At 42.2% G+C, this 15,582-nt stretch overlaps 2 protein-coding genes and 1 long non-coding RNA gene across 6 annotated transcripts; 2 read left to right on the top strand and 1 right to left on the bottom strand.

Annotated features, from left to right (window-relative positions):
- The first annotated feature begins 668 nt into the window (after positions 1-668).
- On the top strand, positions 669-4,407 carry LOC127365148 (olfactory receptor 10C1-like). The gene has a single exon (XM_051402984.1). The coding sequence runs from the start codon at positions 2,627-2,629 to the stop codon at positions 3,626-3,628; it is 1,002 nt and encodes a 333-aa protein (XP_051258944.1). The 5' UTR covers positions 669-2,626; the 3' UTR covers positions 3,629-4,407.
- A 1,915-nt stretch (positions 4,408-6,322) lies between these two features.
- ube2g2 (ubiquitin-conjugating enzyme E2G 2 (UBC7 homolog, yeast)) lies at positions 6,323-14,821 on the top strand. Its single transcript, XM_051403012.1, has 6 exons — positions 6,323-6,497; positions 7,366-7,401; positions 7,751-7,796; positions 10,270-10,388; positions 11,235-11,375; positions 13,792-14,821. Exons 1-6 carry the CDS (start codon positions 6,455-6,457, stop codon positions 13,902-13,904), a joined length of 498 nt encoding a protein of 165 aa, XP_051258972.1. The 5' UTR covers positions 6,323-6,454; the 3' UTR covers positions 13,905-14,821.
- LOC127365170 (uncharacterized) lies at positions 8,924-10,163 on the bottom strand. Of its 4 annotated transcripts, XR_007885126.1 has the most exons (7): positions 10,026-10,163; positions 9,717-9,860; positions 9,582-9,665; positions 9,405-9,446; positions 9,258-9,320; positions 9,080-9,163; positions 8,924-9,037 (listed from the first exon to the last, which is right to left on the bottom strand). It is a non-coding gene; the product is annotated as an uncharacterized LOC127365170 (long non-coding RNA). The 4 variants fall into 4 exon arrangements; XR_007885129.1 differs by lacking the exon at positions 9,258-9,320 and having other exon boundaries at positions 9,080-9,142; XR_007885128.1 differs by lacking the exons at positions 8,924-9,037; positions 9,258-9,320 and having other exon boundaries at positions 9,060-9,226; positions 9,603-9,665.
- Positions 14,822-15,582: the final 761 nt, after the last annotated feature.

The raw sequence follows: 15,582 nt of genomic DNA, 5'->3' as shown, positions 1-15,582 counted from the left end.
TCAATAAATCAATAAATAATTGAAGTTATTTCTCCTGTAAAATCATTTCATAGTTCCGGTTTCACAGATTTTCCTTTGAATGGTTTTAATATTACAAAACAATACAATTAAATTTTATTTGAGTTATCTCAGGACACTTTTCAAATAGAGCAGGTCTAGACCGAACTCCTTATAACATTAATTACAGAGACCCAACAGTACCACCATGAGCAAGACCTTGGAGACAAGGGCAAGGAAACACTGCCTGTTAAAAGGCAGAAACCTAGGACAGATCCTCCGGCTCTAGGTGGGTGGTCGTCTGTCTCCACCAGTTGGGGTGAGAGAGAGAGAGAGAGAAAGAGAGAGAGGCAGAGAGAGAGAGACAGAGACAGACAGACAGACAGACAGACAGGTGCACAGCAACAACAGTAGGAACAACTACAATTATAGTAGTGACTGATGATGATGAACATGAACAAGATGATGGCGACGACAATGATGGGGGACAATGAGCAGTGACAATAGTAATAATAATAATAACAATAATATGAGCTCTTTAAGATATGAAGGGGCCTGACCATGAAGAGCTTTATAGGTGAGGAGGAGGATTTTAAATTCTATTCTACATTTTACAGGGAGCCAATGCAGAGAAGCTAGTCCAGGAGAGATGTGATCTCTTTTTCTAGTTCCTGTCAGTACTCGTGCTGCAGCGTTCTGAATTAATTGGAGCGTTTTAATGGACTTATTGGGGCAACCTGATAATAAAGAGTTGCAGTAATCCAGCCTTGAAGTAACAAATGCATGGATTAGTTTTTCTGCATCTGTCTGTGATAGTATGTGTCTAATTTTTCTAATATTACGTAAATGAAAGAAGGCGGTCCTAGAGGACTGCTTTATGTGGGAGTTAAATGACAAATCCTGATCAAAGATAACTCCAAGATTCCTGACAGTGGTGCTAGAGGCCAAGGTAATGCCATCTAGAGTAACTATATCTTTAGACAGTGAGTCTCTAAGGTTTTTGGGGCCAAGAACAAGAATTTCGTTTTTTTCTGAGTTTAACATCAGAAAATTGCAGGTCATCCAGGATTTTATGTCCTTAAGACATGTTTGTAATTTAGATAATTGATTAATTTCATCGGGCTTGATTGATAGATATAACTGCGTATCATCTGCATAACAGTGAAAGTTAATGGAGTGATTCCTAATAATGTTGCCTAAAGGGAGCATATATAAAGTAAATAGTATTGGTCCAAGTACAGAACCTTGTGGAACTCCATGACTAACTTTAGTATTTATTGAAGATTCATCGTTAACATGTACAAACTGCGAGCGATCTGATAAATATGACTTAAACCAGCTTAGTGCGGTTCCTTTAATGCCAATTTGATGCCCAAGTCTCTGTAAAAGAATATTATGGTCAATGGTGTCAAATGCAGCACTAAGATCTAATAATACAAGTACAGAGACAAGTCCATTGTCAGAAGCAATCAGAAGGTCATTATTAACTTTAACCAGAGCTGTCTCTGTGCTGTGATGAACTCTAAATCCTGACTGAAAATTCTCAAATAAACTATTGTTATGTAGAAAGTCACACAACTCTTTGGCGACTACTTTCTCCAGAATCTTAGAGAGGAAGGGGAGGTTAGAAATCAGTCTATAGTTGGCTAAAACCCCTGGGTCAAGAGTGGACTTTTTAAGAAGGGGTTTAATTACAGCTACTTTAAAGGACTGTGGTACATATCCTGATAATAAAGAAAGATTAATCATATCCAGTAAAGAAGTGCCAATTAAGGGAACAACTTCTTTAAGCAGCCTAGTTGGGATCGGGTCTAATAGACAGGTTGATGGCTTCGATGAAGAAATGATTGAAGTTAGTTGATGAAGGTCTCTGCTGCAGCGTTCTGAATTAGTTGGAGAGTTTTAATGGACTTATTGGGGCAACCTGATAATAAAGAGTTGCAGTAATCCAGCCTTGAAGTAACAAATGCATGGATTAGTTTTTCTGCATCTGTCTGTGATAGGATGTGTCTAATTTTTGTAATATTACGTAAATGAAAGAAGGCAGTCCTAGAGGTCTGCTTTATGTGGGAGTTAAATGACAAATCCTGATCAAAGATAACTCCAAGATTCCTGACAGTGTTGCTATTTACTGTTTTTATACTTTTAAACCATAAACACCAACCTGATTATTCTGTTATTAGTTCAGATGAGTCAGATTTAATATTTAATATTTAATATTAAATATTTTATGTTTCACTCCATTAGATCATTTAAAGGATTCAACACCTGATTACTGAATAAATATCTTTAATTTGCAGCTTAAATAATAAAACCAAACTGTTTCAATTAAATGATTATTTCATGTTATTGGATTCATTAAATGTTTTTACAGAATATTTTATGACTTTATTTTCTGTTAATTAAAGCTCCCATTAAACTGTTTATGAGGCTGTAATTAATGTGATTAGTGAAGTCTTTTGTCCTCTGTTGTTGTTGTTGTTGTTGTTGTTGTTGTTGTTGTTAATGAGCTCCACAGAGGATGAAGGTCCGACTCATAAAAGCAGCAGAGAGGAAACAGCCGCTCTTCGTCTTCGTCTTCACGTGTTCAGAGTCTGACTGACCTCTGCCTGTATAACTGTATATTTATATGTTTATATGTTTATTTGTTTATATCTGTACCTGCTTGTTGTTCATTATGACGTCAGCGGGCTTTAACGTGACCTCTGTGACGTCACTGACGCTGGAGGGGCTCGCGCAGCTGTCGGAGCACAGGTCGATGTGGTTCACGCTCTTTCTGTCTCTGTACGTGTTCGTGCTGTCCGCCGACTTTCTGGTTGTTTATCTCATCTGTTCGCAGCGGACACTTCGCCGACCAATGTTCGCCTTCGTCGCTGCGGTTCTGCTGAACTCTGTTGCCGCGGGCACGTCGGTTTACCCCAAACTGCTGTCCGACTTGATGTCGGGAAGCGAGGCCGTGCAGGTGTCCCAGTCCGGGTGTCTGAGTCAGGCCTTTGTGCTGATGTCTCTGGGGGGGTCCAGCTTCATGCTGCTGTCGGCGATGGCCTTCGACCGCTACCTGTCCATCTGCCGCCCGCTTCGCTACGCCGCGCTGGTGACGCCTTCCGCTGTAGCGGCGCTGCTGCTGCTCTGCTGGCTGCTTCCCGCCGCGCTGGTGGGCGGTGCGGTGCTGCTGGCCAGCCGCTTGCCGCTCTGCCGCTCGCGGCTCAGCCGGATCTACTGTGACGTGTACAGCTTCGTCAGCCTGAGCTGCGGCGGCGGCGCGACGCTGCTGAGCGAAGTGTACGGCCTGATCAGCGCCGCGCTCACCGTCTTCTTTCCCGCCGCTTTCGTGCTGTTCTCGTACGGTCGCGTGCTGTCCGTCTGCCTGCGGAGCTCGCGGTCCTTTTGCAGCAAAGCGCTGCACACCTGTCTTCCTCACCTGCTCGTCTTCGTCAACTATTCGCTCAGCACGTCGTTCGAACTGCTGCAGCGTCGCCTGCAGGCGCGAGGCGAACCCGCCGCGTCCATCCTCACCTCCGTCCTGATGGTGGTGGTTCCGACCGTGCTGAACCCGGTGGTCTACGGACTGAAGATGAACGAGATCTTCAGACACGTGAAGCGGCTGCTAGGCTGCCAGAGAGCCGCCTGATCACCGATATCGATCCGCTGATCAGGTCCGATTACAGCCGATATTCATCCATCGGATCAATCTCTTTATTCTTTAACACATCCGGTTACAGTCTGATAGTTACTGAACGATCGATTATTGATTAATGTGGTTTTTAATTTGTTTCTCATAATCAATAAGTCGTTAATCACAGATCAATACTCTGTTGTTTATGTTTACGGAAGCTCAGTGGTGCCAGAAACAGAAATATTCATGTTTATAATCAATAATGTGACTTAATGAATGTAATTATATTATTATTATTATTATTATTGTTATTATTTATCACACTGATGTTTTATTTTGATACAGATTTTTATTGTTTTCTGTCATAATTGATCGATCAGAGATTAATCAGTGTTCATTAATATAAACATTATAATCAGTTCTATAAAATGTTGTAACTATTTTAAAATATTCAAACTTGTGATTTGATTTTAAAGCTGATGTTTCACATTAAAACCGAATATCTTTAATATAAATGTCAGTATTAATAAGAATTATAACCTTTAACAATGAAACAAAATCCATTAATCTCATTCAAGTTTAATGAAAACTGTTCAATAGTTTTCATACAATAAATGTACATTAAATACATGAATATTCACATATCTGCTTTTACATTATAAGACTTTAAGCAGTAATAATATAAAATAATGTTAATATATTCAATATAAAATGTAAATATCTGTAAAATCTTTGATTCTGTACAAAAAACCCTGAAAAAAGTGAAGAAAACGTAATAAAATAAATAAACTCAGCAGCTGATTTGTTTATATTTGTTTATATTTGAGTTGTTACCATATTAATGTGATTATTAATATATCATCGTCATTTAAACAACAATAAAATGATGTTGGACTTTATTTTGAAGGGCAGTGATGTTTGATAGAAACACTGTAAAACCAGATAAGTTAATTTAACTCAAAACATTGTTAAAACTGATTTAAATTTTATAAGTTAAAGAAACATTTTTGATCAGGTGAAATTACGAGTAAAAGCAGCTTAATCAATAATCTTTTGAACCTAAAATGTTTTGTGTTACTTAATGAATTTTATCAGTTTCAACACTTTGTTTAATTAAATTAAGTTATCTGGTTTTACAGGAAGAACTTTAATTAATTAATTCACTTTATTGATATTATTTTTCTTTTAAATTTAGGAAACAATAAAGAAATAAATAAAACAGTTTGTGTCAAATTATGTTTCTGTTGAAACTGAATTCTGAATTTAAAACTTACAAAATTAAAATAATACAAGTTAAAAGCAACAGGAGTTAAATTATTATTATATTCATTTAGATTATTCAGTAAAGATCAATAACAGACACATTGATCTTTATACTTCAGGATTTTACAGGATTCAGGGTTTCCCCCCATTTTCTTATAAAAACATGAATTCTTCCTGCAACTTCTCTAAAGTGAAAACATCAGATATCAGAGAATCTTCCTCAACCCTCGTCTTCGTTATCGCTTCCTACACAAACCTCAAGAGAAGATGAGGCCGTTACACTGCGCTTCAAAGGAGTTCAAATGAACTTTTAAATGTTTATTTTGTTTCTATGTTCAGTCTCGCTCTATCTTAGAGATAGATAGATCTCTCCCTCGCTGTCTCTGAGCTTCGGCTGCAGTCAGTTTCAGGACAATGTGGAATTAAAACAAAGGGAATCTTCCTGACTCCATCTGTGGATTATTATCTGAGCTCATTGAAGCTGATAGTGATAATAGTTCATATATTACTGTGCTAGTGCTAGCTAGCTACACAGGACAAGTTATTAATGTGCTAATTAAAACTTCTTAATGACTCGTCTATTTAACTTGTTACACAGCAAACAATCAGAAATCCAGAGTGAATGTAATAAATGATGTAATCAGGATGAAGACACTCACTGTCGATATATCTGACAGAGTGCAGTCTGCAGTTTACGGGGCAGAGGTCAGATCATTTTATTTCTTTACATATTGATGTCCAGAATATTTGAATTTTTTTACTCCCAAACACAATGTGAGCTGGTTCCTGGACGTATTTGGATGAGTTGGCGACTCTAAAATATCTTATATCTCTGGATGTCTGTTGCATGTTGATATTCTGTATTAATTATTACCTAAAGCAGTGAAGATGCTCTTAATAGAGGAAGTTTATCCAAGCCGTAAGATTCATTTTCAGTCTGTGAAATTTCTAATGAACAATATTCAGTTTGAACATTTCAAATTTACTATTACAACTATTACAGATCTGTGCTGGCACTAAAATAACTTATATTTATAGTAATATTATTATTATCATTGATCATTCAGTCAAAGTATTTTACTAGTTTTTACTATAGGTGTTTGGTAATGTGATCGCACTCAGCTGCTACAGTTACATAATAAATATATATATATATAAGTTTATATTGTAAAAACAACTGTGATTAAAGTGCTGCTGGTAGATCTGGCATGTTCAGTTTTATTGTATATAATGTGAATATTTTATTGTTATTATATTTTATTCTTTCTTTACTCTTTCCCTGTGCTACTGAGGGATCAATAAAGGAAGAATATATCAGTTATAATCACTGATATATAAATATATAAATATATAAACATACAGTGGTGCAGTGTTAGTGTTGGAGCTGTAGTTGCACTCTGCCACCAGGGGGCGCTGCCGGCTGACGCTCACACTACACTACAGGAAACTCCGGTCTGAGCATGCGCGCTAGATCAGCTGTGGCGACAACTCGGTTGTGAAGTTAGAAAGTAGAAACTCGGAGCTGGTTGTTGTTGTTGTTGTTGTTGTTGTTGTTACCGTGTGTTCTCCGGTAAACCGATGGCGGGAACCGCGCTGAAGAGACTCATGGCGGAGTATAAACGTGAGTGAACGGAAGCGGTGTCGTAACGCCTCCGCCAGCCAATGGGAGGACTGGGACGGTTAGCAAACAGGCTAAGCTAACAGTCCCGTGAGCTCCTGCACCAAACTCCATTCAAGAAACGGCTGTTATTATTATTATTGCCCCTCGGCTGCGTCGCTCGGGATTTGAAACATAAATATTAAAGTGTGATAAAAGAGTGAACTGTAACTTAAACTCCGGATGCTTTATGTTCCCTGAGAAGCTTTAATGGCGGTAAAATAAGACATTATATAATATTATAGAGTTAGTTTGAGTGGATCGTCAGCGCTCTGCGGAGCCGGCCGTGATGTCACTTCAGAGATATTTTAACGTTAATTTAATATAAAGGAAGTAAAGTGAAGCTAATGTTTGCAACCCGAACTAAAGAGTCAGTACCGGGCTAGGAAGCTATAATGCTAAATAACGATATATTGTGTGTTATAATAATAAATCTGATGTTTCTTTAATGGAGTTTGGTGCAGCGGGAGTATAGCGGGGCTAGCCTTAGCTGCTAGCATTAGTGTTAACTCCTGTTTGAACTGTTAGCTCTTTAGCATTAGCTCGCTGTTAGCATGCTAGCACAGATAGCCGTGGAGGAAAGGTCAGAGGTCATCTAACACTCGTGACACTCACTGTTACTAATAAACATTATTATTAATGATATTGATTCTGCAGCCGCCACCTCCTGAACAAGAGCTTACGTTGTTGTTGTTGTTGTTGTTAATGTGTGTGTGTGTGTGTGTGTGTGTGTGTGTGTGTGTGTGTGTGTGTGTGTGCGTGCGTGTGTGTGTGTGTGTGTGTGTGTGTGTGTGTGTGTGTGTGTGTGTGTGTGTGTGTGTGTGTGTTTCAGAGCTCACTCTGAACCCACCTGAGGGGATCGTCGCAGGTGAGTCTGATGATGTCTGAGCTGTTATTGATTGTTATTGTTTTTCTCTTGGTCTGAAATCAAACATATTGATTATTGATTTCACTGTGATTATAAAACAGCTTTCTGATCACTTCCTGTGGATTTAATGGCGATTGTTAAACTAAAGGTTTGATCGATGCTCCTGATGAAAGAGCTTCTAGAAACAGAATATAAACAATATGGATGAATCCTTAAAGCAGTGTGACATCATCATATACATACAAAGATACAATCAGAGGATCAATATAATCAATATAAACACTGATCAGCTTCATTAGATATGATCAACTGTATCTAACTAGAGACACGCTGTGGTTGTTGTGTGCAGGTCCGGCTAACGAGGAGAACTTCTTTGAGTGGGAGGCTCTGATCATGTGAGTAATCATTAATCAATAATCAATAATCAATCAGTGTGGAGGATCCATAAAGAACTGTATTGATCCAGAACTGATCACTGTTGGACTCCTGCAGTCTGAACTGGATCAATAACCTGGAGTCAAACAGGAAGTTCAGTCTGTGGCTTTATTGTGTAAATATCATTGATCATATTGATCATATTGATCATATTGTTTGTATATGTCACACTGAGTGTGTTGTTGTTGTTGTTGTTGTCGTTGTTGTTGTCGTCGTTGTCGTTGTTGTCGTTGTTGTCGTCGTTATCGTCGTTGTTGTCGTTGTTGTTGTTGTTGGCGTTGTCGTTGTTGTTGTTGTTGTTGGCGCCGTTGTTGCCGTTGTTGTCGTTGTTGTTGTCGTCGTTATCGTCGTTGTTGGCGTTGTTGGCGTTGTTGTTGTTGTTGTTGTCGCCGTAGTTGTTGTTGTTGTTGTCGTTGTTGTTGTTGTTGCCGTTGTTGTTGTTGTTGTCGTTGTTGTTGGCGTTGTTGTTGTCGTTGTTGTTGTTGTTGGCGTGCCAGCAGCTTCAGTCCACATTCCTGCTCACTGTGACCTCACTGTATCCCATAATTACCTGGGGCAGTGTGAGTCTTTGATGTTATTGTCGCTGTGGAGTTTCTGCTGATTCAGCGACCACCTTCAGACATCAACAAACATTTACTGGCAACTGTTCTGATTATTGATTATTGATTAATCAGTCCAGTGTGAGAACCTCTCCCTGTTTATATCACAGTGAGCAGTATTTTATAGACCGCCGCTTCAAATGAGTGATAAACAACCAGGAGCCTCCAGCTGTGTGAGAGGCTTCAGATCAAACACACATCAGGATCCAGATCCAGATCCAGATCCAGATCTGTTAGTCAGACTTTATCAGAGCGGGTCTCAGACAGCAGCCTCTGTCTTCTGGTTTTATATCAGAGCTTTGTTAAACTGATAAAACGCCGTCTCGCCTGCCTCAGATGTGCGTGAAGTGTCTGCTGATTGGCCGGCTGATAGCCAATGAGAGCGTGTGTGTGGTCAGTGAGCTGTAACCGTAGAGGAGTCAGAGATAACCTGCAGATAGAACATCAGGAACACTGATAACTCCTCGTATTCAAACTCCCACCTGAGCTCAGATAGTCCGCTGCTGACACATCACTGATCACTGAGGAACTCCTGAAATCTGTTCAACACCCAACAGAACCTCCTGCAGGACCCGTACCACCTCCTGCAGGACCCGTACCACCTCCTGCAGGAACCATAGAACCTCCTGCAGGACCCGTACCACCTCCTGCAGGACCCGTACCACCTCCTGCAGGACCCGTACCACCTCCTGCAGGAACCGTAGAACCTCCTGCAGGACCCGTACCACCTCCTGCAGGACCCGTACAACCTCCTGCAGGACCCGTACAACCTCCTGCAGGAACCGTAGAACCTCCTGCAGGAACCGCAGGGACCCGTACCACCTCCTGCAGGACCCGTACCACCTCCTGCAGGACCCGTACCACCTCCTGCAGGACCCGTACCACCTCCTGCAGGAACCGTAGAACCTCCTGCAGGACCCGTACCACCTCCTGCAGGACCCGTACCACCTCCTGCAGGACCCGTACAACCTCCTGCAGGAACCGTACAACCTCCTGCAGGAACCGTACAACCTCCTGCAGGAACCGCAGGACCCGTACCACCTCCTGCAGGACCCGTACCACCTCCTGCAGGACCCGTACCACCTCCTGCAGGAACTGTAGAACTTCCTGCAGGACCCGTACCACCTCCTGCAGGACCCGTACCACCTCCTGCAGGACCCGTACCACCTCCTGCAGGAACCGTACAACCTCCTGCAGGAACCGTACAACCTCCTGCAGGAACCGTATAACCTCCTGCAGGAACCGTACAACCTCCTGCAGGAACCGCAGGAACCGTATAACCTCCTGCAGGAACCGTATAACCTCCTGCAGGAACCGCAGGAACCGTACAACCTCCTGCAGGAACCGTACAACCTCCTGCAGGAACCGCAGGAACCGTAGAACCTCCTGCAGGAACCGTACAACCTCCTGCAGGAACCGTAGAACCTCCTGCAGGACCCGTACCACCTCCTGCAGGAACCGTACAACCTCCTGCAGGAACCGTACAACCTCCTGCAGGACCCGTACCACCTCCTGCAGGAACCGTACAACCTCCTGCAGGAACCGCAGGAACCGTAGAACCTCCTGCAGGAACTGCAGGAACCGTAGAACCCCCCAATAGACTGTTAGAACCTGTTCTATGACCACTTAAACCATCTAAAGGATCTCTAGAACCACCTCAGTGACCACTAGAACCTAAAAAGGCTGCTTCAACTTCACCTGTAAAGGGCTGGTGGATCTAACAGTGTGTGTGTGTGTGTGTGTGTGTGTGTGTGTGTGTGTGTGTGTGTGTGTGTGTGTGTGTGTGTGTGTGTGTGTGTGTGTGTGTGTGTGTGTGTGTGTGTGTGTGTTTCAGGGGTCCTCAGGACACGTGTTTTGAAGGCGGCGTGTTTCCGGCCGTCCTCAGCTTCCCGTCCGATTACCCTCTGAGTCCTCCGAAGATGAGGTTCACCTGCGACATGTTTCACCCCAACAGTGAGTCACACATCCACAGGTGGTGTTGTTGTTGTTGTTGTTGTTGTTGTTGTTGTTGTTGTTGTTGTTGTTGCAGCGCCACCATCAGGCTGTCACCATATTGACCCCTGACCTTCCTCGCTCTCTGATCTGCTGTTTGTCATCGGACGAGTCACAACCTGCTGTTAGCACGCTGCTAGCATGTCGTTAGCATGCTGTCATTAGCACCGTGCCTGAGAGATGATGTCACAGCATGGTCTGAGCACGCTCAGTACTGATTACAGGACGGGGACCCATCATCATCATCATCATCATCATCATCATCATCTCTCACACACAGACACACACACACACACACACACACACACACACACACACACACACAGTAGCAGGTCCAGATAAAACACACGAAGAAGAAACAGTCTGAAACACACAATCAATAAAATCAGAGTATCAGTTATTGATCAGATAAATATTCAGAATCTGTCAGTGAGCAGGTTGATGGTTCGATTCCCGCTGATGAGTCAACAGGAAGAACTTATATCACCTGATAATGACTGATTCACTGATAATGTCTCTCCTCCTCCTCCTCCTCCTCCTCCTCCTCCTCCTCCTCCTCCTCCTGTCTGTCTCTCCTCCTCCTCCTCCTGTCTGTCTCTCCTCCTCCTCCTCCTGTCTCTCCTCCTCCTCCTCCTGTCTCTCCTCCTCCTCCTCCTGTCTGTCTCTCCTCCTCCTCCTCCTGTCTCTCCTCCTCCTCCTGTCTCTCCTCCTCCTGTCTCTCCTCCTCCTCCTGTCTCTCCTCCTCCTGTCTCTCCCCCTCCTCCTGTCTCTCCCCCCCTCCTCCCCCTCCTCCTCCTCCTCCTGCAGTCTACCCAGATGGTAGAGTGTGTATCTCCATCCTCCATGCTCCTGGTGATGATCCGATGGGATATGAGAGCAGTGCAGAGCGATGGAGTCCCGTCCAGAGTGTGGAGAAGATCCTCCTGTCAGTGGTCAGCATGTTAGCAGGTACCATCTTCATCACAGTCTTCATCACAGCCTTCATCACAGCCTTCATCAGTCTTCATCACACTCTTCATCACAGCCTTCATCACAGCCTTCATCACAGCCTTCATCACAGTCTTCATCACACTCTATCACACTCTTCATCACACTCTTTATCACACTCTTCATCACACTCTTCATCACACTCTATCACACTCTTCATCACACTCTATCACACTCTTCATCACACTCTTCATCACACTCTTCATCACACTCTTCATCACACTCTTCATCACACTCTATCACACTCTTTATCACACTCTTTATCACACTCTATCACACTCTTCATCACACTCTTCATCACACTCTATCACACTCTTCATCACAGTCTTCATCACACTCTTCATCACAGCCTTCATCACAGCCTTCATCACAGTCTTCATCACAGCCTTCATCACAGTCTTCATCACACTCTTCATCACACTCTATCACACTCTTCATCACACTCTATCACACTCTTCATCACACTCTTCATCACAGTCTTCATCACAGTCTTCATCACACTCTTCATCACAGCCTTCATCACAGCCTTCATCACAGCCTATCACACTCTTCATCACACTCTTCATCACAGCCTATCACACTCTTCATCACACTCTTCATCACACTCTTCATCACAGCCTTCATCACACTCTTCATCACAGCCTATCACACTCTTCATCACACTCTTCATCACACTCTTCATCACACTCTTCATCACACTCTATCACACTCTTCATCACACTCTATCACACTCTTCATCACACTCTTCATCACACTCTTCATCACACTCTTCATCACAGCCTTCATCACAGCCTTCATCACAGCCTATCACACTCTTCATCACACTCTTCATCACAGCCTATCACACTCTTCATCACACTCTTCATCACACTCTTCATCACACTCTTCATCACACTCTTCATCACAGCCTTCATCACACTCTTCATCACAGCCTATCACACTCTTCATCACACTCTTCATCACAGCCTTCATCACACTCTTCATCACAGCCTTCATCACAGCCTATCACACTCTTCATCACACTCTTCATCACACTCTTCATCACACTCTTCATCACACTCTTCATCACAGCCTTCATCACAGCCTTCATCAGTCTTCATCACACTCTTCATCACACTCTATCACACTCTTCATCACACTCTTCATCACACTCTTCATCACAGCCTTCATCACAGCCTATCACACTCTTCATCACAGTCTTCATCAGGCTCTATCACAGCCTTCATCACACTCTTTATCACACTCTTCATCACACTCTTCATCACACTCTATCACACTCTTCATCACACTCTTCATCACACTCTTCATCACACTCTATCACACTCTTTATCACACTCTATCACACTCTTTATCACACTCTTTATCACACTCTTTATCACACTCTATCACACTCTTCATCACACTCTTCATCACACTCTATCACACTCTTCATCACAGTCTTCATCACACTCTTCATCACAGCCTTCATCACAGTCTTCATCACAGTCTTCATCACAGCCTTCATCACAGTCTTCATCACACTCTTCATCACACTCTTCATCACACTCTATCACACTCTTCATCACACTCTTCATCACACTCTTCATCACACTCTTCATCACAGTCTTCATCACACTCTTCATCACACTCTTCATCACAGCCTTCATCACAGCCTTCATCACACTCTTCATCACAGTCTTCATCACAGTCTTCATCACACTCTTCATCACAGCCTTCATCACACTCTTCATCACAGCCTATCACACTCTTCATCACACTCTTCATCACACTCTTCATCACACTCTTCATCACACTCTATCACACTCTTCATCACAGCCTATCACACTCTTCATCACACTCTTCATCACAGTCTTCATCACAGCCTTCATCACAGTCTATCACACTCTTCATCACACTCTTCATCACAGCCTATCACACTCTTCATCACACTCTTCATCACACTCTTCATCACAGCCTTCATCACACTCTTCATCACAGCCTTCATCACACTCTTCATCACAGCCTTCATCACAGCCTATCACACTCTTCATCACACTCTTCATCACACTCTTCATCACACTCTTCATCACACTCTTCATCACAGCCTTCATCAGTCTTCATCAGTCTTCATCACACTCTTCATCACAGCCTTCATCAGTCTATCACACTCTTCATCACACTCTTCATCACAGCCTTCATCACACTCTTCATCACAGCCTTCATCACACTCTTCATCAGACTCTTCATCACACTCTTCATCACAGCCTTCATCAGTCTATCACACTCTTCATCACACTCTTCATCACAGCCTTCATCACAGTCTTCATCACACTCTTCATCACAGCCTTCATCACAGTCTTCATCACAGTCTTCCTCCCTCTGTGTGTGTTTCCTTTAGAGCCTAATGATGAAAGCGGCGCTAACGTCGACGCCTCTAAAATGTGGCGTGAAGATCGCGAGCAGTTTTACAAACTCGCTCAGAAGATCGTCCGCAAGTCGCTGGGCCTCTAGAGATGATGTCATCGGCCTGCGACGGCGCCCGGCACACACACACACACACACACACACAGAGTGCTGCCGGGACGGACAGATCAATAAACCGATTGATGGACGACTGGAGGCCAAACTTCAAATTCACTAAAAGTCGACAGAAGAAGAAGAAAGGCGGTCTCTGATTCGTTGACGAGGGTCATGTGATCATTCTCGCAGTGACATCATCACCTCCTGTCTGGACTGTTTCACACCGACAGCAGCAGGACACGCCAATAATCAATCAATCAATCAATAATATCATCAATCATCATCATTATTATTATTATTATTATTATTATTATTATTATTATTATTGTTGTTGTTGTTGTTGTTATTGTTACATTAACACACAATCAATAGTCAAAGATATAAAACCAATAAACAATAAATACAGATAATCAATACATGTAGAAAGTATGATAGATATATTAATAATCAATAAAAGCACATTTATAAAGTTATTAAAGTTCCCGCGGATACAGGAAGTTAAGTCAGTTGAGCCTTTCACAATAAAAGTCTTGTTTTATGAACAGAACTCTTCTTCGTAGCATTTTGCTAATTAGCTTAGAAACAGACGAGTGATTCTTCTTCTACTCTGCTTAAACGAGGCTGAAAAACATTTTTATTTAAACTGAGTGTTTCCTGCTGCTGTGGGTCTGATGCTTTTATTTTGATAACGGAGCTCCAGGAGGAAGTGGAGCTCCTCTCTCAGTCGGACTTGATGCACTTTATCTCTTCCAGAGGACGATGACCTCCGTCGGTCGCGTTAACGTTGTTATTTTTATTAAAAACGAAGCTGGGAGTTTGTCGACGGAGACGACGGAGAGAAAAGTTTTGTTGTGAAGAGTTTCTTTTAATTTGTCTGTTGGTTTGAAATAAAACTGAGGGAAGAGTAACGGACGAGTGTGTTGTTTGTTTCCTCGACTGCAGACTGTAACTATTTCTATATAGTTATTGATTATTATTAATATTATTGATGTTATTAATGTCTGCCAGCAGGTCTGACGCTGCAGCTTTTGTCCACAGGGGGCGCCAGAGTCAACACAATAAAGGTTGTTTTTAGGTGTTTTACATTCATATAGTCAGTATAGTAGACTATCAAACACTAACACTGCATCGTCATTTAAATGTTTAAGTTCCTGTTATAATTAGTTTGCTGTAGGCGGTGACGTTCATTAACGTAAAGCTAGTGATAGTGGGCGGAGGTCAGATGTTCTAAAACACTTCCTATTACTACATTATCCTTTATACTTCTCTACTACATTTATCTGATTCATTACTCTGCAGATTGAGATTATTCATGCACAATATTACTAATATTCTCAAACTGTGGATTGTGTACTAATATTCTTAAACATGAAATACATTAATATAAACTAATAGGACTATTGAAACACTCTAACACATCACTCCTGTAATAGTTTCAATATCATCCTTGATTAGTACGCAGCTAAACTGATGGTGAGATACGGGGCGGAGGTCACATCAGTGGTTTGCAAACTGGAACTGTTGTGAAGAGCAGACCAGGAGGAACCAACCAGATTAGCTCTGGTTCTTAAACCGGTTCTTGAACTACGACGGAGTATTAGTAATATTATTATTTATTTATTTTTGGAATTTACCAGAATAAAGTAGTAATTTTATGAGAACTGTCAGC

This window comes from Dicentrarchus labrax, unplaced genomic scaffold (assembly GCF_905237075.1).
Source record: "Dicentrarchus labrax unplaced genomic scaffold, dlabrax2021, whole genome shotgun sequence".
In the NCBI taxonomy this organism is placed as follows: domain Eukaryota; kingdom Metazoa; phylum Chordata; class Actinopteri; family Moronidae; genus Dicentrarchus; species Dicentrarchus labrax.
Note: the sequence above shows the minus strand (reverse complement) of the source record. Positions and strands in the feature narration are given on the sequence as shown.